Source organism: Mustela nivalis (genome assembly GCF_964662115.1).
Source record: "Mustela nivalis genome assembly, chromosome: 6".
In the NCBI taxonomy this organism is placed as follows: Eukaryota; Metazoa; Chordata; class Mammalia; order Carnivora; family Mustelidae; genus Mustela; species Mustela nivalis.
This window is the reverse complement of record NC_139025.1, coordinates 36441172-36467298: the sequence shown is the minus strand read 5'-3', so window position 1 is coordinate 36467298 and position 26127 is coordinate 36441172. Positions and strand designations below refer to the sequence as shown.

Below are 26127 nucleotides of genomic sequence, written 5' to 3'. Positions count from 1 at the left end.
CAGTGACAAGAGCAAATACTATGAAGGCCCAAGCTAGCAAGCTGCTTCTCAGTACCCCGTCCTTTACAGAAAAGGCAACACTATGATGTGTGTGTGTGTGTGTGTGTGTGTGTGTTTTTAAGGACTTCCACCAGTTGAGTCAAGATCTGTTACTGTGGTTGGCGAGTGCTGAGAGCCGGAGGCAGAAGGCTCAGGTCACAGACCCAAACGCAGACCCCCAGGTTCTCCTGGAATGTCAGGAAGAGCTGATGGTGAGTTTCTTCCTAAGGGGTTCTGCACTGACCTGGCCTCTGTCAGGTGCATACTTGGGGAGCCTCACCTAGTGTTCCTGGGAACGATGCCAGTGTGGCGTTGCGTTCTCACGTTCAGGTTCTATCTACTGAGCACCCCCTTATAGTTAGGAAGCAGGATGACTTGCAGGGAGGGAGAGGCATGGCCAAAAGCAGGAAGTCTTCGAGATCTTGGGAATTGGGGGTCTAGGTGTTTAGCAATATCCTCAGATACTTAAAGCCGCTTTACTTTCTCCTTTGGGAATAGGACTCATAGGGGGAGACTATGCTCAGTGACTCCACAGACACCATGAGCTGTAGGGGTTTTCTGAATCCACTATAGAAAAGTCTTATTTCTTGGAGGGTAATTGTGTTTTCTGATATTTATTTTACTTATTTAACCGGGTGACATTCTTACTCATAAATTGGTCCGTGGTTCAAGTATAAATAAATGTAAAGTACTGGTCCTTATTTTAAAAACATTCTCCTACTAAAATCTTGGCAAAGCCCCGCTCTCCAGAGCAGTGCTCCCCAACAGACAAGGTGCAGTGAAGGAAGTGTCCGTCTCTGCTGCCCAAGACGGCAACTGCAGCCGCTGGGTGACTGTTGAGCAGTTGTGACCCTCACTTCTTTCCTCGAACTCCTCCATCCAGTTGTCTACAGACTGAGGAGGAATGGAAAACGGGCAGGGTGTAACCCACCTGCTGCCTCAAGGCTGCTGGGCTTGAGGACACGCACAGGCACACACAGAAGCAGTAGAAGGTTCCGGAGTCAGCCCCCACCCGTCATTCATCCCCAATGAATGTCAGGGCACTAAGAGAGCCTCCTCTGGCCCCAACGAAAGGGGGCCTTCCATTTCACACCCTTTCTGTGTTTTTAGCGACTGGAAAAGGAGCTCGGGGAACGGCAACCTCAAGTAAATACCTTACGGGAGATTTCAGACAGCCTTCTTGTTAAGGGGCGTGGAGAGGACTATATCGAGGCTGAGGAGAAGGTACATGTTATTGAGAAGAAGCTCAAACAGTTACTTGAGCAAGTGTCCCAAGACTTAATGTCCCTGCAGGGACGCCAGGTGAGTCCGCTCGTGGCTTCTAAATGGAAAGATGTCTTTGATCAGAGATGAACGAGCGGCAGTACGACAGCCTTGCTGGGGGGTGGGCTGTGAGCACGTCATGGAGCCGAGTCTCAGTCCTGCCCCTGCCTGGCTGGGCGGCCCTAAAAAGTTACACAGGCTCTCTGACACCCTTCTGGCATTTGCAAGGGGAGGACCACACCTTAGTGCCCACATGTCACGTGGCCGGCATATGAAAGAAAAAGCCGCCCAGTCCGTCTGTCCTTTCTGACTTGCCTTCATGCCCAACAGTTGTGGGAGTCCTCTTCACTGTCCTGCTCCCTGTCTTCTGACCACTCATTTTTCTGCGTTCTTCCTTGAAAACATGATCCGACTCCAAACTAACCCAGACCATCCCCCCGGCCGACTGAGGGCAGGCCGGCCCCCTCCGTGCTGGAGTTCCCTTCCGGCTCTGGCGTATTGAGGGCCATTTGACTACATCCGCACAGTCCGCTGCTCCTGTCCCTCCCGCTGCAGCCAAACTCCGTGTCCCCCAGTGTGTGCTGTGGGGGCTGAGTGCCAGTGGCTGGCCTTGACATGCCTACTGCGCTCCTTTTTGTCTACGGAAGTCCCTGTTAAAGCAGGGGGGTGAGGGATAGAGGAGCTGCCTCTTCCAGAAGGATGGGGGCTGTGGGGAGGGGTGAGTGGAGCAGTGTCGAGTCTGCACGAAGCACGTTTTTGTGCTCTTGAGACTCTTCAGAACCTCCTGTTCCTCTGAACTGAGCCCTCGGGGTGTGCATTTCAGAACCCAGATCCATCTCTGCCCAGCTTGGACGAGGAGGACGGTGGAGACCAGCCGCCAGCAGCCTCCACACCAGCTCCTCCAGCCAAGGTGAGAGCCCCTCTTGGTCCTGAGCACTGTGCTGGCAATTTCTTGGTAACTGGTGATTGTTCAGTGACAGGAACGGGAGCCCCCCACCAAGGCCCCAGCCCCCATTTCACAACAGCACAGATCGCTTCAACCTGCTGGGCAGCGGAGAGGCTGACTGTACAGAGGAAGAATGTTGCCCCAACAGGAAGGCTGGCTTATCTGCTGCTCTTCACTGGAACGGGAGCAGGTTGTGAAAGAGGGGAGCCCTGATGGTGTCGTTGAACGGGCTCCCCGATTTCCCCATTAACAACCCACCCACAGACGGGAACGTGAAACTCCCAGCATTTCTTACCTCGTCCAGTATAATCTCACACGCATGAGATCACTCTGGTCTCAAAATCTCGGCAGGGAGAGGACCTAAGGAAGGGGTATAATTTAAGAAGGAAGAGGTTTTATCCTGGCCGGGACTCACGGTCTTCCGTTACTAACCGGATTCTTTTTATCCAGCAGTTTGGAGCAGAGAGAATGACAACAGACAAGAGCAAGACGGACAGCAGGTGAGGGGGCCCTGTAGTCACCGCAGCAAGTCCCTTGTCGCGCACACACGTCCCTCACCAGTCTTGCCTGTCCCGTGTTCCAAGTCTTTGGACTAAACCCACTTTGTTTTCTTTGGTCTGGAAAGAGCTGGGCTGCCTTTCCGGGACCAAACCTCCATCCTGGGCCCCACTTTAATTTCGGGTCCTGGAGGTCTGTCTTGACGCAAGGGGGTCAGGTAACAGGCGGAGGGGTTGCCTCCCGTCAGTGTGCGCTCAGCTTTCCATGCCGTCCTTTGGCAGGGTGCCCGGTCCCGCTGGCCCCAGCAGCTCCCGGCCACAACGCTCCTTCGTGTCACGGGTGATCAGGGCCGCGCTGCCCCTACAGCTGCTGCTGCTCCTGCTGCTGCTCCTGGCCTGCCTGCTGCCCTTCTCCGAAGAGGACTACAGCTGCACTCAGGCCAACAACTTTGCCAGGTCCTTCTACCCCATGCTGAGGTACACCAACGGGCCTCCCCCGACCTAGAGGCCCCGTCTGGCCCGCAGCACCTCTCCACCACCCCACGCGTTCCTGCGGGTGCCTGACTCGTGGCCCCAGGCCAACCAGTGAGTGACCCTCAGCGTTGGCCTGGCCCAGGGACCTGCTACAGATGCCGGACTCAGCCAGAGAGAGCAGTGCGCGCTCTCGGGACCCAGGGCAGCTTTCCAAGGATGTTCGTCCCTGGTGGGCAGGGAGCCCGGGCAGCCGTTGCCCCATATGGTTTGGCAAAGCTAGTTGATTGGTCTCGGGGTCTTCAGTTTCCTGAAGAGCCAAGCACTTTGTGACTTCTGATTTATTTGTGAAACACTATTCAAATGTAGCTAATACGCTCAGTGAACAGCAGCATTCATCACCTGTTATAGAAACAAGCCACTTCCATCTTAGAAATGGTTCGGAAACTCACGTGCACGCTCAGCTGATTGAAACAATCACATCTGATATGTTTAGAATTAATTTCACTGCGATCAGCTAGCAATCCGGAGCTGCAGGTTATAAACCAAAATGTTTTGTTCTGTACTTAGGTCTGCTCTTTTATATTGCTTTAAATTTTTAAAGAAATTATATTGCATGGATGTGGTTATTTGTGCATATTTTTTAACGATGCCCAATCTGTATGAATAATGTAAACTTCGATTTTTAAGAAATCAGATTTTAGCTTGAGCTTTTGACTAATGTACAGTAAATGCCAAACTACTTGATAGGGATGTTTTTCTAAGTTAATTTTATAAGACTTTTCTTCACCTTTAAAGTGATGCTTCAGGTGTTGTGTGGCTGTTCGGCCATGGGGGGTTGTTACAGAAACTTGAAGCTATTTGTGGTATGTACAACTCAAATGTTTCTCATTAAAACAGAAAAAAAATACCCATACTTTTATTGTATTGGATCCTATTACAAATTAGATGTTCTACGCAATCTACCACAGAACAAAAGTTACTTTAAAAATATTTAGGAGGATTTATGGGTTCTAATTCTAAGCTAGGCTTTATATTCTACTTATTTAACTTGTTACAAGATAACGTAGGAGATCTAAATTCCCACAACTTGTAGACATGGCGATTTTACAGTGTGTGACCCTCCCTTGCTGTAGGGAGTGGCGAGGGCAGCATGGCAGGGAAGGTGGGTACAAAGGAAAGGAGGAGTTCACCCAGATTGTTCTATTCCCAGCTCTCTCCAAAGCAAACAGATTTTAACAAATGTTACAGGCAGAACCACCTGCCTTCCAGAGGATTCCAGTACCATTATCTGTTTCTCACCAAAACAAAGTGATTAGAAGTCACTGAACAGGTCCTGGGTTAACTACTCCTAACCTGCATTTTTTTTTTTTTTTTTTTAAGATTTTATGTATTTGACCAAGAGAGCACAAGTAGGCAGAGGGGCAGATAGAAGCAGGCTCCCCTCTGAGCTGGGAGCCTAATGTGGGGCTCCATCCCAGGACCCTGAGATCAGGACCTGAGCTGAAGGCAGACGCTTAACCCACTGAGCCACCCAGGGGTCCCCTAACCTGCATCTCTTGACACTTGGGAGACACCACTGTCCTAACCGCCACCTCAGTCCATGCCCCCCTCTTTCTCAGCCAAGCACAAACCTCAGGGGAAGCCAGGGAGGCTTGGCTGTAGATGAAGACCAGACTCCCAGCACTGGCGGCCCCTTCTGTGGGTCAGACACCCCCAGGACGTGTGCCGTTCCCCAGTGGCTTGATGTAATGGTACCAGTGGAAGGGAGTCCGTCTTCACTTTACCAAATTGATGAAAGCAATAGGCAGAAAAGGATATTTTGCAGTTTAAAAAAAGTCTTTTGATGCTTTAAAGTAATTCATTTCTTTTCATGGATTAACAATGTCACCCAGCTGTTTTTCTGAGTCACCGAGTTGGTCAGAGGATCCTTGTTCCAATTCTGACAGAGGTAAAAGGCAGAATCTCTCCCTCCTTCTCTTCCTTCCTGTCCAAAGGAGGTGATGGTTCTGGAAACCTTTCACTCTGGTGGTCTGTATTTTAAAGCCTGATTGTGCACATGCATTCTCAGGATAAAGGTCTTTTGATTTTTTTAGGCTTCTAGACCCTACCCTTACCCCAGCAGGTCTTTTTTCACTCAAAGCTCAGTGTATTCCCAGACACTTGTTATGAGATTATGTTTTACACTTTGAGGAGGCTTTGCATCTTCCATTTCCCACACGCGAGGGAAAGTTTTAAACGACACTTGGCATTTAGATCGCTTCGATTTTTTTTTTTTTTTTTTTTTTTTTTTTTTTGTCAGAGAGACAGAGAGCGAGCATAGGCAGACAGAGTGGTAGGCAGAGACAGAGGGAGAAGCAGGCTCCCTGCTGAGCAAGGAGCCCGATGTGGGACTCGATCCCAGGACACTGGGATCATGACCTGAGCCGAAGGCAGCTGCTTAACCAACTGAGCCACCCAGGTGCCCCGAGATCGCTTCAATATGAATGAATGACCTTTCTCCCCATCCCTGATCAGGTGTCATACTGACTGACTTCAATGGGGTCATTCCAGAAAATCCACCCAAGTAATTGACGTAATGCGTACCCGGACTTTGATGTGTGTGGGCTGGCTTTTACTTGAACACATAGTGCCTGTGGTCATTAATCACAAGGGTGAAATTAGCTGATCAAAGATTAAACTGCTACTTTTTAAAAAGTCTGTGGGGCATCTGGGTGGCTCAGTTGGTTAAGCGTCCATCTCTTGATTTTGATACAGGTCATGATCTGGTCACAGGTTCAAGCCCCACATCAGGCTCTGCACTGAGTGCCGAGTCTGTGTTCTCTCTCCCTCTGCCCCTCCCTCTGCTTGCACATACTCTCTCACATAAATAAAATCTAAAAAAAAAAAAAAAAAAAAAATAGGCTTTGGCAGATTAAGACAGATTCCTAATCCTCTTGAATTATATAGTCAAGCATATTTGTGTTTATGTACCTTTTTCCAGGAAGAGTGTTCATGGTTTTCACCAAATTCTTAAAGGGTGCTGCATACCTAGAATAGAATAGAATTCAGAATACAATGGGAACACTGACTACTTAGCCTAGTTATTACAAGTTCTTAGATTCCCAACAAATACATTTTTAAAGCCACAGTTATGAAAAACACTTTATTTAGCTTTTGTCACATTAAACTTCTTTCCACAACAGTTCCATAAATATTAAGGGGACACAGTGGAGGAAAAGCAGTACCTGGAAGGAATGGAAAGCAGACCTCAAAACGTCCTTTCACACAACAGCAAACATTCATTTGTAAAGACCCAGATACACAAGCCTGCTTTGTAGCACAAAGCATTCACCTGAAAAAACAAGGGAGAGCCACCAGCAGGCTCCAAGGTCCATGGGACCACCGAATCATCACATTACAGAACCACGAGTCGTTGCATTGAGACACCTAGCACAGAAGCACAAGCACAGCACTGTAGACTGTGCTGTTAGCAGGAGCTGCTCTGGGCTGGCCTTAGCAGACCTCTGCCCTTCCCATAAAGGAAGCCCTCCGAGCACCTCACAGCCACTGGCCTCATAAGTGAATAGGATCCTTTAGAACTCAAAAAACAAGGATCCTTGACTCCAAAACAACAGAAGGATTAGAAGATCACATATCGCAGACAATGCACTTCTTTGAGCTGCCACTCGAGCCCAAAGTCCAGCAACTTTGAAGCTATAAAGAATTAAGGGCATGTGTTTCACACTACTCCACAGGGAAGCATCAGTACCTAAAAGGTGTGCGCGTTTTACACAGGGAAATGTCCAACGAGCGGACTCCACATCAGTGCATTTGGGAAGAGCAACAGCAGGTATGAGGAGATGACCGGAGTGCCACCCGCTGGCTCGAGATGACCGGAGTGCCCCCCGCTAGCTCATGAGCCCAGGATGGCAAGACGGAAACGATCGAACTCACTTCTTTCCGCCTGTTCTATAACATTTCATGCAGACCCCCATCTTGGCAGAAAAGATAGGATCTACGGGGTCAGTAGAAAGCAACTGGTCGAGTCTGTTAGGCATGGAGATTCAACTCCAGCAGCCGACTTAGGGAGGCAAGTCCTGTGGCAGGAACAGTGGCGGCCGGGCAGCAGAAGACTTAACTTCCTGTCGGAGTTTGTCCGTAAGTAGTTTCACGACCTCGAGCAGATCAAAGCCCCCTCTGGGCTTTAATCTACACATGTATCCAAGATGAGATTGAACTTCTGCATCAGGTTTGTAGGCTGTCACTGTATCTAGAGTGTTGTGCAAATTGGGAGGACCCCACAGAAGCCCGAGCGGCATGCGTGTCAGATGCCAACTGATGCGTGCGTTCTGTGGTCTAAGAATCTCTTTTCAGTTTTGTGTTAAACTCAGCTGCAGGATTATCTTAAGCACTAGAACTCAGTCTCTGCTCAGCTCTGTCACTCACTTCCCTGTGGGACCCTGGGCAAGTTCGCTTATACTCCGGTTTCCACAACCAGAAAGTTAGGATCACTGTAATTACTATTAAATGTGAAAGTATGAGGCCTTGAGAACTGTGTCTGACACACAGTAAGTGGCACACAGATATTTTTAGGTGCTAAATGGTATATTTTTATCCTTTCCTTCACATAGTCTTTCTAATGTGTTCTAAAAGGTTTCTAGCAGCTTAAAGAAATGTGTCAAATCTTACTTAATAAAAAAAAAATGCCGTGTATCAAAATAGACCTAGACGCAGAAAGTCCACCTTGAATTTGGAAAGGTGTCTGTATGTGTAAGCTCCTTAGCAGATTTAAGTAACGACCAAACTGGTTTCACATGCTGGAACATTCTAGAATTGCTTCATCCTAGCTTATATATATGAATATATAAGTAGCTCTGCCAAGAAGTGGTAACTGATTTATTTTTACTGAAATCTGGAGTGATTGCCCTCCTAGCCAAGCTGGCAGGTGAGATAATTCAGGGAGAGACCGTCTCCCTCCCAGAGCCTGTGTCGACTTTGTCTTGTTTTGTTCTTAATACAGTTGAGGCCCTCCAGATTTATGTTCCCACCTCACGTTTTTAAGAAAAATCTCTTCAAAATTATTTTAGGGTCAAGTCCTCTGTAGTTGGTCCCAGCGGACCGTGTGACAGGCCTGAGGCCACACAGAGGGGCTGGAGGGAGGGTAAGGAGGGGGCAGTGAGGACGATGCCTGAAAACTCACTGCAGGCCCAGCTCGCCCACCCTGGTCCTCTTTTTAGGGATTGCTAGCGCCCCCCTCAGGAATCTGAACATTCTGTTCTAATGTGATCTGTGTTAAGAATACTCCATGTTAATTGTTTCATTAAGATGTATCATGTTAATTGTTTCATTAAGATGTATCCACATGATCCCATATAAGACAGTTGTGTTTTTGGAATTAACCCCAAATCTCATTTCATCTCCCAAAAATAAGTTTTCTCACATTAAACAATAACTCGCAGATCAAAATGGAGGAATTATCTGAGTCTGAGGCAAAGCTGAGGCTCACTTTTCCGTAATACACAAAGTGTTCCCCCCACCCATACTCAAGTTATTTCCTGTTTACAGTTGTCAGGTCCTATTCCCTTTGTTCATTCCTTTTAAAAACTGATCTTGAAAACAATGAAGTCCTCGTTGCTAGGCTATGGCAGAATTTTAAGTTGTCCATAGGACGGGGTGTGGATACCCCCCCACACACACACAAAACAGAAGACATTTAAAAGAAAGCACTGTTTAGGAGACATTATTAATCTTTAAAATGGATACTGAGGATTTATGAAAAACATATAAAAACAGCAGACTGGCTACACACTGGTGTCTGCTTTAGAGGACAGTTTGGAACAGATGGGCCCAGGGGTTGAAAACACTCCCATCTGCGAGGAGGAATGGGCCCTACACTATTCAAAACAAAAGGAAGAACACCTTTCAGCTATAGACCGTGTTATCTCAACTGCCTCCTTGGCCCAGACCCCAGTTCTAAGAGACAGCCTTGCCCCGAAGCCCCCCCACCCCCAACCAAGGCTGGACTGACCTCTATCCCCAGCACGCCACTGTGGCAGTCTGAGCCAAGAAGAAATGACCTAAAGTATTAACAGCCCCCTCATGGGCTAACTCCAAATGCAGGGAAGCAGGCAGCCTCACAAAGCGTGCAGGAATAACTAGGAAACGAGCAGTGGGCCCTAGAAGAGCTCACTAGCACACGCACCAGCCCAGGCAAGCACAGGATTTGGTATGGAAAGCTGCTTCGCCCCCTGAGACCAATCTGGTCTCTACTGTGGGCATCAAATTCCAACCTAAAATACATCAGTCCCTATCAGCCACTGTGGCAGTGGCTTAGACCTCGTTCTGGTAATCTCCTTGTAAGTATAACTAAGAGAATTTCACCAGCAGATACTTGTTCAAGATGGCTTCCCTTGCCTCCCACTTCCTGTTCTCCAGCCTTGTAACTTAAGTTTGTTGGGGTGCGGGTCTAGGCTGGCCAGAAAGAGAGAAAATCGACCTTCTGGATGTTCCCCGGCTCCTGTAAAATGCAACGCATACGTTCTGCACCGAGTTTCACCTAGGCTGCAACACTGAACCGTGAGGAATCATTTCAGACCAACTCAGAATACAGACAATGTGTGTGCTCCTTAGGTCTGTGTCCAAGTGTTTCTGAGACAGCTCTGCTCAACTTGTAGTAAATCTGCACCGATACCAAAACTAAGAATTATTTAAGGACTCCCTAGCAGAAACCAACCTTCATAACATCGAATTTAATCTTCCTGATGACTTAATAAATACAGAATGTGCCCGCCCAAGTAAACCCATTTTAAAAAAGAGAATGAGTTTCATCGATCACAAGGTAGTTTTTCAAAACATCATCACAAAAATCAAAACATGTATGTAACCACTCACTGCCAAGGTATAGATGTAACCCTTTAGTGCATTCACTATGTTCCTGAAGATTTCAGTGTTTTAAAAGTGAGTTAAAATTGTAATTCCAGACGTGCTTGATCATCTTGTCCTATGTCCCACTTGGAATAGAAACGAATATTCTTCTATGAAGTTTCCATTTCACCCAGCTCGTCATAAAAATGTTCCGATAAGAAAATAGTTTAAAAGAGCACTACGGTGCAAAAGAATTCTTTCTTGCTATAAATAACTATCCCTAGATATTTTTTAAAGTAGAATTCACAAACCAGGTCTCCTTAAAGTGATATGCTTACCAAGTCTACACAGCCTGACATGTCCCCATCTGGATGGCTGATGTGGCACTTGTGGCTGCCCCACAGCATAGCTGTGACCCAGACTCACAGGAGAAACCCGTTCCTGCAAATGCTGGGCCTTTCTCCAGCACACACTGAGCTCCTTGGGATGGGAGTTTTAAGGAAGGGACAGAGATTTAAATCTCCACAATCCTCCATAAAAGTGATCAAACACATAAATGCACCCCAAATAATGAGTAGGCTCGATGAATGCATATCAAGAGGAATAAAACCCTATGGAGATGGCAGCAAGGTCTGGGGGAAGGGTGTGGCTCACCTCCCAGCCCGACCACTGGCTCCCCAGGTCACGATCCCTCCAGCCTTCCACAGTAATAGCGATACGTGACCTCAGTCCTCACAGGCCTGTGACATAAGTGTGTGGAACTAGTTCATTCACTGCCACGGTTTTCCATCCTACCATCCAGTGGCCCTGAAGAGAGCAAACGGAGGTCTGTGTGTAAGGGCAGGTCAGGCTGCCCCATAAAGGTTAGTCCACTTCCATAAGGGCCCCGGCGTCTCCCCACTCTATACACCTTGCACAGCGGATTTCCACCATTCAGTCCCAAACCTTTAAGATGTTTTCCAGAGGGGCAGAAGGGAGATGAGAAGTAAGAAAGGACCACACTGAGATCCTAAGAGGCTGAGCAAGAGGTGACGTCAGCATTGGAACATCCCCCCGCCCCCGGAACCAGGGAACACTGCGGCTTTCTCACCCGACTCTGGGAAGCGGGGCATTCGGGTGCAGGATGGTGCCCAGCTGGGCCTGCCATAACCAAAGGAGGGACCACACGAGCGAGACGACGAAGCCTGCCCATCCCAGACAGAGCTCACGGTTTGCACTGGAGGTCACGCTTCAGCCTCTGACCTCCTCTGTGGCCTGTTGGCCTCAGACTGGGCATCACTGGGACGGGTGCTTCTGGGAGCCCTCCCTGCTCTTACTCTCCTCTGCTGCGCTGCACTCGGCCCCAGCAAGCGAGGACTTGTGCCCGCGAAGCGTGTGGGCGTTCAGCATCTCCAGCAGCAGGTCGTAGACTGGGACCACGTTTTTGCATTTCATGTTGAGCAGGTGTTCCATGCCCTTGTTACTGGAGGACAAAAAGATGCCGAGAGTCCTTCCTGGGAGGCAGCCGTGGGAACGTCAAGATCTTCCCCAGCTCTCCCCAACAAAGCCGGTCTACCCTCCACCCCCTAGACCTCCCCCAGCCATTTCTTCTAGGGTTCTCGCCTCTGGCTCCTTCAGTCATCTACGCTTACGGGCAGGACCTTAGAATCCTATCACCACCCACCCACAGGGGCCTGACAGCACCTGGCACAGTGCCAGGAATTCTCATGGTGCACAGTAGCTGTGTTCTACATAGTTCCACTAACACTGAATTAGCAAATACATTGCTTCTGCAGGAAATGCAGGATTATGTGCCCAAGGCTCTGGTCCCAACATTTTCATCATCTGGTTAATACCGAAGCTTGGTGTACCTATGTTTTTGTTTAAGGACACCTTATTTAACATGAATTGTTGCTTCATTAACATTTAACTCACAGCCGATGCTACCACAGCTCACGTGTGAACAGAGCTTACCCAACACGCTTATTTTCTCCATAAGGCACATCATAGCTTTCTTGCGCTTAGAAACACTGAGCTTCAGCACTATGCTTGGGGGCCATTTACAGACTGTGGACTCACCAACAAAAAGCACAAAAATGCAAAAACATGGCACTAACTAGACCACGAGAAGGACATTTCTTTGTAGTACGAGAGCCAGAACAAGAACAAAAGGGTCCCCTTGCTTGACCTCAGTTGGGAATGTAAGTGTGGGCAACTCAGATTTTTTGCCACCCTGAGCTTATCCTTGAAGGACCACAGAAATGCCACTAAATATGGATTCAGGGGTTACAAATAAATTTTTTAAAGTAGTCAAATTTGCAGAGTACCTGGGTGGCTTAAGTCAGTTAAGTGTCTGCCTTAGGCTCAAGTCATGATCTCAGGGTCCTGGGATCAAGTCCAGCACCTGGCTCCCTGCTCCGCAGGGAGTCTGCTTCTCCCCTTTCCTCTGCCTGCTTGTGATCTTTCTGTCAAATAAATAAAATCTTAAAAAAAAATAGTCCAATTTGCAAATAAAGACTGTGACTAATGAGAGTGGACTCTATCTGTTCTGCAGACGGTTCTATGTCAGTAATCATTCAGGAGGAAACAAGGCGGACAATGCTTCATTTCCTCCCCTGTTATAACTCTTGAGTTATACTGTCCTTCTCCACAGCCTCGAGACTCTTCCTCCCCCTTGGGTAGCAATGACCTTCTGTCCTCACTCCCCTGTGCCAGCCCCAGGGCAGGGCTGCCCTCCTCCCAGGAGCCATCAAGCACCCAGCAGAGCATCTCTAAATCAGCACAGAGGCATCGTGCTACACCCGTCCCCTCCATCAGCATACACTGAATGCACCCTCCTCACATCCTGGCCTCCCGAAACCCGTGGGCCTCCCCAGTTCCCTCAGATCTCATTATTAACGTCCTGATGCTGGGCAGAGAGGCAGGCAGAGAGAGAGGGGGAAGCAGGCTCCCTGCTGAGCAGAGACCCCCCCCCCACCCCCGATGCAGGACTCAATCCCAGAACCCCGCTGAGCCACCCAGGCGCCCATGGACTACTTTTTTTTTCCCGAGATTTTATTTACTTGGCAGACAGAGACAGAGCAGAAGCAGGGGGAGTGGCAGCTGACCTCTGGCCACAGCTGTGTGCGCTGATGAAGAACGCTCCCCTCCTTCCCTTTCAGAGGTTTATTTTCCTTTAGAGGTCAAAATTCTACCTTGTCACTCTCAAACCTGCAAACACTTTCCCCAAAGCTCTTGGGCCTTTGCAGGACACAGGCACGCCCCCACACCCCAGCCCACCTCCCACACCCCCAGCGGAGCAGCCCCCCAGGGACGGTACCTGGCGTGTCGAACGTGAGAGAGGAGCATCAGGAGGTTAGCCAGGCGCACGGGCTGCTGCTGGGAGGGAATCCCGCTCTTGGCAATCACCCAGACCAGAGCGTCGGTCACCGCATTCAGCAGGTGAGTCAGCTTCCGGCTGCTCTCAGCCTCCTGGCTTGCTGCGGCCAAAGGGTACATACCTGGACAGAGTGACAGCCACAAGTCACCACTCTGAGACAAGGAAATGGAAGTCAGGGGCTCAGCCGGGAAGCATGGCTACGTTCTCCAGAAAGGGGGCCAGACTGATCTCGGTTGTTTTGGTATTTGCATGTGTGGTGATATCACTGGCCTGTGATGTCCTTCCCCCAAGACTCAGCCCCGTTGCCAAGCCCAGATGGATGAGGACCAGTCAACTGGTCTCTCAGAACACCACTGGCCCACAACTGTGGCCTTTCGGAGCAGAAATCTAGTGGCCTGAGACCATTAACCTGGTGTGTCTCAGCAGTAGCAACAAATACACAGACAGAGGTGATGAGAAAGTGAGATCAATCCTACCCTTCCCCACCAGGAGGGTCCCTCATCTGAGGGGAGTTAAATAGACAAAAGACCAGGACCATCCAGCCTGCCTGGGCCCTGTGCAGACAGACTGAGCCCGTGGCCAGGCCCATGGCATCACACCTCGAGCGGCACCTTGCTGGGGCAGAAGACCATCTCTAGTTCCCTGCCCCAGACCAGTTTCCCAGCTCTTTTGAGTGCAGCTCCTCATTGAGCAAAGTGTGCAGGCACAGGTTTCCGAGGTTCCCAAAACCAGCACAAGAGGGAGGGTGCTTCCCTTATCCTGCCGGCCCTGCTCTGTGTTTAATTCCCCCTGGACTCTAGGCTCAGAGATCCTGTAGCCTAGAGGCTTGCAAACTAACAGCTTGGGTCAATCATCTTGCCCCCACCTCCCACTCCAACTCCTCCCATTCTGGAAGCTATTCTGGAAATAATTAGCTTCTCTACTAGGCTTTCCTTTTCAGAGTAAGAATAAAGGGGAACTCTGTGAAATCCTCAGGGAAGCTGCTGGCTGTGGGCTAGAAAGATCATGAGGACTAGCACCATCACCCATATCCATGGCTTGGGGCCGTTTTTGTTCTATTTTTATTGGCACTTGCAGTTCAATTAAGATAATTCAATTCAGTACAGTTCAGTTGAGGCAAATGACATCCTGAAGCACAATTATGCAAGTGTCGGTCTCCCCACGTCCCCGGGGCCATGTCCCTCCACAATGTCAGACTATGCAGACTTCAAATAGTCAGCTTCCTACAACAGCCCACAACTGCTTCCCTAACTCCCTGCTCACCTTGTTCTCCAGTGACTCTTGCTAGCCACCCCCTACAACCTCCAAACTTCCACTGAACGCCACAGCAGGTCCCCTGCTCTGCCCCCACAGGGGAAACAAGCCCCACCCTTGACCCAGTGCATCCTCTTCTGAGCAGCCAAAATGCAGACCTGCTCATGTGACTCCCTTCCCAGCTCTTGGGCCCAAGTCCAAACCATCTGGTGCAGCTTTCAAGGGTACCAGGCCTGCCTCTGCTCTTTTCATCCTCATTTCCCACCACACCTCACCTTGAACCCCACTTTCAACTCCAGAGCACATGGCATACAGAACATGCTGAGCTCTCTACTTAGGATCTCTCTCCCCCTCCTCCTCCTCTCCACCCTCCCCTCTCTTAGCTACATGCACTCCTCCTTTAGAGCTCAGCCTGGTGGTGACTTTCCTTCTGGAAGCTTCCCTGCCCTGCCTATCACCCCACCCTAAGTCTACCTTGGATTCTCTGAAGCTCTGATGGTGCCCATGCCCCCCCAACAGAGGCACCCTGTTGTCCCGGATCCTGGATCCCTTTGTACACAGCCCGGGGCCACCTTCCCAACCCTGAGAGACACCGGACAGAAGAACTTTGAGAGCACAAACCCTGTCTGCTTATCCTTATATCCTCATTACCTAGTGCGATGGCTGGCAGGGAATAAATACCCACAAATGGGAGAATTAGGCTGAATTCACTCGGGTTCTGATATTTGTGTCGTTGTAGCCAATCACGCCATCATAATGGAAATGATCAACATGCCTGTTCCAGTCTGCTCTGCTACAGGATGTGTGCTCCACGGATGTCTCCTGTCTTAAATATGTTTTTGGATTCGAAAAGGAGTTAAAACAGTCTACCAGTACTTGTGTCAATGCAAAGTGACAAAGTAAAAAAGTAAAAATAAATACTCAGCTAGGATACAAGTGTTCATAGCAATATCACACACGATAGCCTTAAAGTGGAAACAAACCAAGCGTCCATTAGCTAAGAAATGGATAGACGAAATGTGGTATATCCATACAGCGGAATACCACTCAGCCAAAAAAAGAACAAAATACTTGTTTGTGTTTTGTTCATGCTACAACATGGGTGAACCTTGAAAACCTGATGCCAAGTGAAAGACGCCGGTTACAAAGGGCCATGTTTTGTAGGATTCCATGTATTGGGCCTATCTGGAATAGGCAAATCTATACAGACAAAAAAGAGATGACTGGCTTCCTAGGAGTGAGGGTGAGACCAAAATTAGGTAGTGATAGCTAATGAGTACAGGTTTTCTTTTGGGGTGATGAAAGTGCTTTAAAACTGGTTGTGATAATGGGTACCTAAGTCTATGGATACACTAAAATCCACTGAATTGTACATTTCAAATAGGTGAACTGTATAGTATGAGATTTCCTCCTCATAAAGGAGTACCCATTGCCAAGGGCACACCCTGGGTCTTCTACAGGCTGTAGGGGCAGTACAGCTCTAAAAAAGACCATCATTGCCAATTACTAACAAGGAATCTAGGGACAGGTGTCAGCCAAGTTTTGGAAGGGCTGTATCAATTTTAGATATGGCAAATGCTTTTATATCCAAAAAGACTAACCTATTTAAAACCATCCTGGGAGGGAAGTGGGCTGAAAAATATCCATTTTGCTGTCTCTTCGGTTAGCAGTGCCAGGCCTGTACTTTGGGCGTTCACACACCCTTGGGCTCACCAAACATGTGTTTACAGAGTAACTGTTAAGTAGCGGGCTCTGGCAGAGGCAGGAGACAGGACACAAAGCCCCTCCCTCTAGGATGCTCATTGCCCAGTCACACAGGGAACAAAAATCAATCTCCTCTAACCCACCCAAAGTAAAAACATTATGACTTATTCCAGAACAAAATTAAACTCCTTTTCATGAAACTAAAGAAGCACAGCATCAAAGGCGAGATCTTGGCACCATGCCCCAACAGACCAAAGAAAGTAAAATAAAAACAAGACATAATCTCTCCTCCTTATCGCCTGGGAACAGCTGTGTGTTCCTCTTACCAACCCACCTGCGGACATTCTGAGCAGCACACGGCGGGCGTGGGGGGCAACGCCCCCAAGATCTGCCACGTGCTATGCTCAAAGGATGAAGATATCCTGAAGGGAAATAAATCAGAAAATCTAAAGTGTTTAATAAAGACCCCAGAATACTAACCGAAGGAAAAATGTTTGGTTTTTAGGAGGCACACGTCATGTTTGTTTATTTCCTTTAAGGAAAGGCACCTCTAGCCGTGACCCATCCCTCTATCACCATCTCCGACCCCAGCTCCCTAAGAACAGGCTGGCATCTGGGAAGTGCCCATGATCTGAAACCAGCAGGCCGGCGTTCACAATGCTCGGGCCCCACGTTCTCGATCAATAGAAAGGCCCCCGTCTGGCCTCTTCCGCACCCTTCTGTGTGTCCCGTTTGTGCCTCTGCCTTCCACCAGCCGACTTCACCGGGACTCTCCCCAAAACTCAGAGTGAACCAGGGCTTGAACTGCTGTGTCCATCATCTTCATGTCAAAGAGGATTGCCCGGTTCTAAGCCCCTATTTCTTTCATTGAACAAAAAGTCTGATCCTCTTTAAGCCTGAAAATTGTTTAGATAAATAGACCTATTCCTAATTTTAAATATTTTTTAAAACTATCTGTGGATTGATCCCACTCTATATCCTAGACTCGGTCCAACAGAAGACTTATTCAGTTTTTTTAGATTTCTGGTGATAAGATGGCTAGTCCCACTACTCTTAGTTTGGATATTATAGTGAATACCCCTATTCTAGACCAAAAGAATGTTATTTAGTTCACTTCGACATTTTTATCATTTAGAAGTCACTGGCACATACAAAAACTAAATAAATATTTACTAAATTGAAATTGGATAAAAATATTAATATTCATCCCATATTATATGCACTATTATAGGAGATAAATAACCCTAAAGTATGCAGCTATTTAAAATGTAACTACCAGGGGCGCCTGGGTGGCTCAGTGGATTAAGCCGCTGCCTTCGGCTCAGGTCATGATCTCAGGGTCCTGGGATCAAGTCCCGCATCGGGCTCTCTGCTCAGCAGGGAGTCTGCTTCTCTCTCTCTCTGCCTGCCTCTCTGCCTACTTGTGATCTCTCTCTGTCAAATAAATAAATAAAATCTTTAAAAAAAATAAAAATAAAAAATAAAATAAAATAAAATGTAACTACCAGGGCATCTGCCTTCCGCTCGGGTCATAATCTCCAGGTCTTGGAACTGAGCTCCACATCAGGCTCCCTGCTCTGCAGGGAGTCTGCTTCTCCCTCTACCCCTCCCCCTGCTCATGCTCTTGCGCACACGCTCTTGCATGCACTCTCTCTCTCAAATAAATAAAATCTTCAAAAAAAAAAAAACCAAACGTAACTACCTACACCTGAAACAACTATTTTATGTCAACTGTACCTCAATAAAAAGACAAATATCCCATTAAAAATGGGTGATTTCAACAGATACTTCTCCAAAGCTATACAGACCACAAACAAGCACATGAAAAAAAAATGCATAGCATTAGTTATTACAAAAATACTAACAAACCACAATAATACACCATCACACACCTGTTAGCATGACTGAGGATCCCGCATTCTAGAAAACTCCTCAGTCCCAGGCAAATCTAAATGGTTGATCACCCTAAATTACATTTAAATAAAATTTTTTAACCCACTGAGCCACCCAGGTGCCCATAAATAAAATTTTTTAAAATGCAAACTAAATCTGTAATGACAAATTCTATTGGGGGCTGCACAGAATTGGACAGGGGGAGGAAGTGTAGAAGGAAGAAGTTATGCAGAGGCATAGGAAGCTTTTGCGTGTGACAGATGCATTCACTATCTTGATTGCGGCCATGCTTTTAGGGGCATATATATATAAACGTCCAAACGCATAAAATCATATGCTTTAAACAGGTACAATTTATTGTAGATTAATTATGCCTCATAGTTTTGCAGTCAAATGCTCTACCACTGAGCTATACCCCCGTGCCTCATAGTTCTGTTAAAAATAATCTTGGCCATAAAAAAATTCATGTGTGGGGTGCCTGGGTGGCTCAGTGGGTTAAGCCGCTGCCTTTGGCTCAGGTCATGATCTCAGGGTCCTGGGATCGAGTCCCGCATCGGGCTCTCTGCTCAGCAGGGAGTCTGCTTCCTCCTCTCTCTCTCTCTGCCTGCCTCTCTGCCTACTTGTGATCTCTCTCTGTCAAATAAATAAATAAAATCTTTAAAAAAAAAAAATTCATGTGTGTATATATATATATTAATGTATATACAAGTTTATACATACATACATACACATACACGTAACTACTAACCCTGACCTGGCCACCTAGTATGCTGATACCAGGGCAGACCTAACTGACGCTATAATCCCAACCTGAGCTCATTGCTTACACAGGAAAACAAGAGACCAACCTACTAAGGAGACTGTCGTCTCCAGACAGCCCAACACTTACCTAGTGCAGCAAGAAAAGCTGCCAGCAGCAGGTAGCAGCCCTCAGAGACCCTGCTCTCTCAATATGGGACAGAGAACATCCACAGCCTTCTGACTCTAAGAAACCTACTCCATTTCTCTTCTCACGACCCTCAGCCCCGGGGCCCCCACCCTGTGCTAGATATGGTCCTTGCTGGACGGTATGTCTTTTGTACTCTGGCCGCAATCTGTGCTCCCTTCATCTTTCTTTTTCTGTTTTGTTTTCATTATATTGTTTCCAGATTTGTTGAGGTATAACTGACCTACAATCACCTGCACATATTTAATGGGTACGATTTTATTAGTTTTGATATGCATTTATGTACACACAGACATCATAAAACCCTAAGTGTAATCAAGATAGTGAACACATTCATCACCCCCAAAAGTTCTGTCACGACCCTGAGTAATCTATTATTCCTCCATCTCTCCCAACTCCATCCCATCCCCTGGCAACCACAAATCTGTTCCTACTATAATCTGCTTTTTCCAAAATTTTATGTAAATGAGATCTTATAGTATGTATGCTTTTTCATCTTCTTTCATTCAGCACCGTTACTTTAAGATTCCTAATGTTACATGTTATCTATTGGTAGTTCAATGCTTTTTATTGCTGAGCAGTGTTCTGCTCTACGGGTATATCACAGTTTGGGTTTATCCTCTCACCATTTGGTGGGTATTTGGTTTGTTACCAGTTTGGTGCTATTACAAATAGAGTTGCTATGAACATCTGCGTACAAGTTCTTGTATGAACATATGCCTTCATCTCTCTTCAGTAAATACCAAGAAGTGGAACAAATGGGTCACCAGGTACAGGTACACTTAACTATTTAAGAAAATGCTAATCAGTTTTCAAATAGTTGTACATCCCCTCAAAATAGGAGTACCAGTTTATATCCCCCCAACCCAGTAATGTATGAGAGCTCTCCTTACTCCACATCCTCCCAAACTCTGGATATGATTAGTCTTTTTAATTTTAGCCAGTCTATTGTGTATGGTTTTTCATTGTGTTTTAATTTTAATTTCTCTAATGAATAATTTTTGCATTTCATGTAATTATTTGCCATCACTGTATCTTCTTTGCTGATATATCCATTCAATCATTTGCCTATTTTAGTTTAAGCACCATTTAGTGAAAAGATCGTTCTTTCCCCACTACCTTGACACTGTAAAAAACTGCTTCTTGTGTGGCTCTATTTCTGGACTCTATCCCGTTCCAGTGATCTATACATGTCAATACATGTTGTTTTGATTACTATGGCTTTAGACTAAATCTTGAAGTCCAGTAGGATAAGTCATCCAACTCAGTTCTTTTTCAAAGTTGTTTTAGCTATTCTAGGTGCATTATATTTCCTTATGAATTTAAGAATCTGTTTATCAAAAAAAAAAAAAAGAATCTGTTTATCAACTTCTACCCAAAAAAGCCTGAGATTTTTACCAGAATCAAATTGAATCTAAAGGTCATTTTGAGGGAGGACTGAGCTCTTACCAACAATGAACCTTCTAGCTCATTAACATATCTCTCCATTTATTTAAAAATTCTTTAATTTCTCTCAGAAATATCTTGAATTTTCAGTCTCACACATTTTGTCAATTTTATTCCTAAGTTTTATAATTCTAATGCTATTATAAATAGTATTGATATTAATTTCAATTATCATTTGTTCATTGCTGTCATGTAAGAATACAATTGACTTTTATATATTGCCCTTTTATCCTACAACATTACTAAACTCATTTTTTGTCGACTCCTTGGGATCAACTACATCAATTAGGATGTTTTCAGAGGTTTACTTCCACCTTTGCAATCTGGATGCCTGTTATCTCTTGTCTTACCTTATTGCATGGGGTGGAATTTCTAGTAAAATGTTAAATAGAATTAGTTAGGTAACCATTCTTGCCTTGTTCCTGATTATGATTAAGTATAATATTAGCTGTAACTTTTTCATAAATATTTTTATTAGGTTAAGGGAGTTTCCCTGTATTCATAGTTTGTTTAGAGTTTTTGGCAGTATAAGATAGAGTTTTTGGGTATAAGATTTTGTCAGATTGCCAGCAATGAAATTAAATCAGTAATCCAAAAACTTCCAACAAACTAAAGTCCAGGACCAAACACCTTCCTAGGCAAATTCTACCAAACATTTTAAAAAGATTTAATACCTATTCTTCTCAAATGAGTCCAAGAAAATTGAAGAGGAAGGAAAACTTCCAGATCCATTCTATAAGCATTACCCTGATACCAAAATCAGTTAAAGACCCCACACAAAAAAGAGGACTGCCGGTAAATATCTCAGATGAACATAGATGCAAAAATCCTCAACGAAATACCAAGATCCTCAACAAAATACTAGCAAACTGAATCCAACAATGCATTAAAAAAAAATCATTTGCCATGACCAAGGGGGATTTATTCCCAAGATACAGGGTGGTTCAATATTCACAAAACAATCAACATGATGCATCATTTCAATAAGAGGAAGGATAAAAACCATATGATCATTTCAATAGATGCAGAAAAAGCACTTGACAAAGTACATCATTCATGAAAAAAAGCCCTCAACAAAGTAGGTCTAGAAGGAACATATATCAACATAATGAGGGCTGTATATGAAAAATCCACAGGGGCGCCTGGGTGGCTCAGTGGGTTAAAGCCTCTGCCTTCAGCTCGGGTCATGATCCCAGGGTCCTGGGATGGAGCCCCACATTGGACTCTCTGCTCAGCGGGGAACCTGCTTCCTCCTCTCTCTCTGCCTGCCTCTCTGCCTACTTGTGTGCTCTGTCAAATAAATAAATAAAATCTTAAAAAAAAAAAAAAGAGAGAAAAGAAAAAAGAAAGAAAAATCCACACCTAACATCACCCTTAATGGAGAAAATAAATAAGTAAAAAATAGAAATGGGCAGAAGACATGAAGAGACACTTTTCCAAAGAAGTCATACAGACACATAAAAGATGCTCATCATCACTCATCATCAGGGGATGCAAATCAAAACTACAATGAGATAACACCTCACACCTTTCAGAATGAGTAAAAACAACAACATAAGAAACAGTAAGTGTTGGCAAGGATGTGCAGAAAAAGGAACCCTCTTGCACTGTTGGTGCAATGCAAACTGGTACAATCACTGTAGAAAACAGCATGGACATTCCTCAAAAGGTAAAAAACAGAACTATCCTACAATCCAATAATGTATATTACTGAATATTTACCCACAGAATACAAAAAAACACTAATACAAAGGGATACAGTCACCTCTATGTTTACTGCAGAAGTATTTACAATAACGAAATTATGGAAGCAGTCCAGTGAAAGATGAATGGATAAAGAAGGTAAGGTATACATACCCAATGGAATATTACTCAGCCATAAAAAAGAATGAAATCTTGCCGTTTCAAACAACATAGGTGGAGCCAGAAAGTATAATGCTAAGCGAAATAAGTCAGAGAAAGATGAATACCATATGATTTCATTTATATGTGGAATTTAACATAACAAATGAACAAAGGAAAAACAGAGAGAGAAGCCAAGAAACAGACTCTTAATTATAGAGAACTGGTGGCTACGAGAGGGGAGGTGGGTGAGGGAATGGGTGAAACAGGTGATGGGGAATTAAGGAGCACACTTGTCCTCATGAGGACTGAATAATGTAGAGAAGTGCTGAAACAGGGGCACCTGGGTGGCTCAGTGGGTTAAGCCTCTGCCTTCAGCCAAGGTCATGATCCCAGGGTCCTGGGATCGAGCCCCACGTCGGGCTCTCTGTTCAGCAGGGAGCCTGCTTCCCCTCCTCTCTCTCTACCTGCCTCTCTGCCTACTTGTCAAATAAATAAATAAAATCTTTTAAAAAAAAAAAAAAAAGAAGTGCTGAAACACTATATTGTACACCTGAAACTAACACTTTATGTTAACTATACTGGAATTAAAATTTAAAAGTAAAAATAATAAACTTTTAAAAAGTAAAAAACAAAGTATGTGTAAAATTTGGGGTTATTTATTCCTTAAATATTTGGTAGCATTTTCCCAGAAAAGCCATCTGGGCCTGGAGTTTTCTTTGTGGGAAGATTTTTAACTGCAAATTCAATTTCCTTAAATATATGGATGTCAGGATTTTTAGATCTCTTTTTGAGTGAGTTTCAGTAATTTGTGTCTTTTAAGGAATTTTTCATCTAAGTATTCAAATATATTGGTATAGTATGACCTCATTATTCCTTTTAATATCTTCAGAATAGTAAGGTAACCTCTCTCTCACTCCTGATATTAGTAATTTGTGTCTTCTTTTGTTTATTCTGAGTAATCTTCCTAGAGGATTATCAATTTTATTTTTCTCAAAAAAATCAGCTTTCAGTTTCCTTGATTTCTATTGTTTTCCATTTTTGTTTTATTGATTTCCACGCTATATCATTTCTTTTCTTTTGCTTACTTGGAGTTTCATTTGCTCTTCTTTTCCCAGTATTCTTTTTTTTTTTTTTTTAAGATTTTATTTGTTTATTTGACAGAGAGAGATCACAAGTAGGTAGAGAGGCAGGCAGAGAGAGAGAGAGAGAGAGGAGGAAGCAGGCTCCCTGCTGAGCAGAGAGCCTGATGCGGGACTCAATCCCAGGACCCTGAGATCATGACCTGAGCCGAAGGCAGCGGCTTAACCCACTGAGCCACCCAGGCGCCCCTCCCAGTATTCTTAAGGTTGGATGATAAGGTCATTAATTTGAAACCTTGTTTCTTTCTAATATGGGTTTCAAGTGCGATAAATTCCCCTCAAACCCACAAATTTTGCCATAATATACTTTCATTTTTAGTTAGTTCAAAATATTTCCTTCTACTGCTTTTGATTTTTTTTTCCTGTGATCCATAGGTACTCAGATGTATGTTATCTTGTTTCCAAATGTTTGGAAAGTTTCCAAGATCTTTTTTTTTTTTTTAAGATTTTATTTATTTATTTATTTATTTATTTAAGAAAGGGAGATCACAAGCAAGCAGAGAGGCAGGCAGAGAGAGGGGGGGATGCAGGCTCCCCACTGAGCAGAGAACCGATGCAGGACTCGATCCCAGGACCCTGAGATCATGACCTGAGCCAAAGGCAATGGCTTAACCCACCGAGCCACCCAGGTGCCCCTCCAAGATCTTTTTATTATTTGTTCCTAATTTAGTTCTACTATGTCAAAGAAAATACCTTTATAGCGTAAAACCCTTTTAATGTATTTGGACTTGTTTTATGAGTCAGAATATGGTCTACCCTGGTAAACACTTCCTGAACACTTGAAAAGAATAAATTTTCCACTGTTGCTGGAGACCGGGTTCTATATATGTCAAGAAGGTCAAGTTGGCTGACAGTATTGTTCAGGTCTTCTCTATATTTATTGATTTTCTGTCTACTCACTCTATATTGAAAGAACTGAGAGAGGGATATCAAAATCTCCATCTCTAACAAGAGATCTGTCCATTTCTTCCTGCAGTTCTACCAGGTTTCGCTTCATATATTTTGAAGTTCTCTTTTTAAGGTATAGGTGTTTAGGATTTTTATGTCTTCTTGACAAATTTACCCATGTATCTTTATGAAAGAAACTTCTCAATCCCCAGCAACAGTCTTTGCTCTAAAATTGACATTTTCTGGGTCACTCAGGAGAGTATGCAGCTCTTGATCTCAGGGTCTGGAGTTTGAGCCCCGTGTCAGTTGTGGAGATTACTTAAATAAACTTAAAATTGTTTTAAATTTATATTTTCTGATAGTAATGTAGCCTTTCCAGCTTTCTTTTGATTAGTCTTAGCATGGTACACCTTTTTCCATCCTTTTACTACTGACTTATTTATATCTTTATATTTAACTGGGTTTCTTGTTAGCAGCAAATAAGTGCATTTTATTTAAGCAATATTTTCCTTTTAATTGAGCTATTTAGCACACTTACATTTAATGTAATTACTGATAGAACTGAGTTTAAATTTACCATCTTAAGTATTTTTTAATTTGTCCTATCTATACTTGGTTTATTTGTCCTTTTTTTGTCAACTTTTAGATTATTATTTTTTTTAAGATTTTATTTATTTATTTGACAGAAATCACAAGTAGGCAGAGAGGCAGGCAGAGAGAGAGAGTGGGGCGAAGCAGGCTCGTGCTGAGCAGAGAGCCTGTTGCGGGGCTCGATCCCAGGACTCTGGGATTATGACCTGAGCTGAAGGCAAAGGCTTTAACCCACTCAGCCACCCAAGCACCCCTGGATTATTTTTTATGGTTCCATTTTATCTTCTTTGCTGGTATTTTAGCTCTGTTATTTTGATGGATGCATTTGGGTTTACGATATACATATTTAACTTATTGCAGTTTATCTTCAAGTAATACATAGCACCTCAGGTACAAAATAAGAATGAAATACTTCCATTGATCCTCGCTCAGCCTTTGTGGTCTCATCGTACGTTTTACTTCCACATAAATCCACAATATGTTATTTTTTGCTTTGAACACCAGGCTATCCTTTAAAGATAAATACTTTTTAAAAATAAGAAAAAAATCGTTATATTTACCCTCATTATTACCATTTATAGATCCTCTTTATTCCTTTGCACAGATCCATGTCTCCATTTGATCTCATTCTCCTTCTACTTGAAAAACTTCCATTACTGTTTCTTACAGTGTAGGTCTGCTAGTGGTGAATTCTTTCAGGTTTTGTATATCTGAAAATATTTATAGTTCCCTTCATTTTTGAAAGACGTTTTCATTGTGTAAAGAATTCCTCACAGTTCTTTCTTAAAATAATTTAAAGATGCTGTTCCCTTGTCTCCTTGACTTACATCCGAACAGAAATTCACTGTCATCCTTGTCTTTGTTCATTATATATAATATATTTATTCTCTGGTTGCTTTTAAGACTTTTCTCTTTATCACTGGCTTTAAGTAACTTGATTATGTTGGACATTGGTGTAGTTTCTTCATGTTTCCTGTGCTTGGGATTTATTGATCTTCTTG

The 26127-nt window shown here is 44.7% G+C and overlaps 2 protein-coding genes across 12 annotated transcripts in view; one reads left to right on the top strand and one right to left on the bottom strand.

The window, feature by feature from the left end:
• Positions 1-4132, top strand: part of SYNE2 (spectrin repeat containing nuclear envelope protein 2) — a 330497-nt gene extending 326365 nt beyond the window's left edge. For 4 of the 11 annotated variants that reach the window (XM_082734132.1, XM_082734130.1, XM_082734127.1 and 1 more), the window contains 5 exons: positions 123-251; positions 1150-1341; positions 2126-2212; positions 2699-2748; positions 3028-4132. In XM_082734132.1, the coding sequence (XP_082590258.1) occupies positions 123-251; positions 1150-1341; positions 2126-2212; positions 2699-2748; positions 3028-3250 (681 nt within the window). In that variant the 3' untranslated portion in view covers positions 3251-4132. Of the gene's footprint in view, positions 1-122; positions 252-1149; positions 1342-2125; positions 2213-2698; positions 2749-3027 lie in introns of those variants that run through there. The other 7 variants (XM_082734133.1, XM_082734131.1, XM_082734129.1 and 4 more) reach the window with 4 other exon arrangements.
• A 2215-nt stretch (positions 4133-6347) lies between these two features.
• The window catches only part of ESR2 (estrogen receptor 2), a 71245-nt gene continuing 51465 nt past the window's right edge, over positions 6348-26127 (bottom strand). The window contains exons 8-9 of the mRNA XM_082734166.1: positions 13361-13541; positions 6348-11524 (exon numbers count right to left, since the gene is read on the bottom strand). Of these exons, the coding sequence (XP_082590292.1) occupies positions 11338-11524; positions 13361-13541 (368 nt within the window). The 3' untranslated portion in view covers positions 6348-11337. The remainder of the gene's footprint in view (positions 11525-13360; positions 13542-26127) is intronic.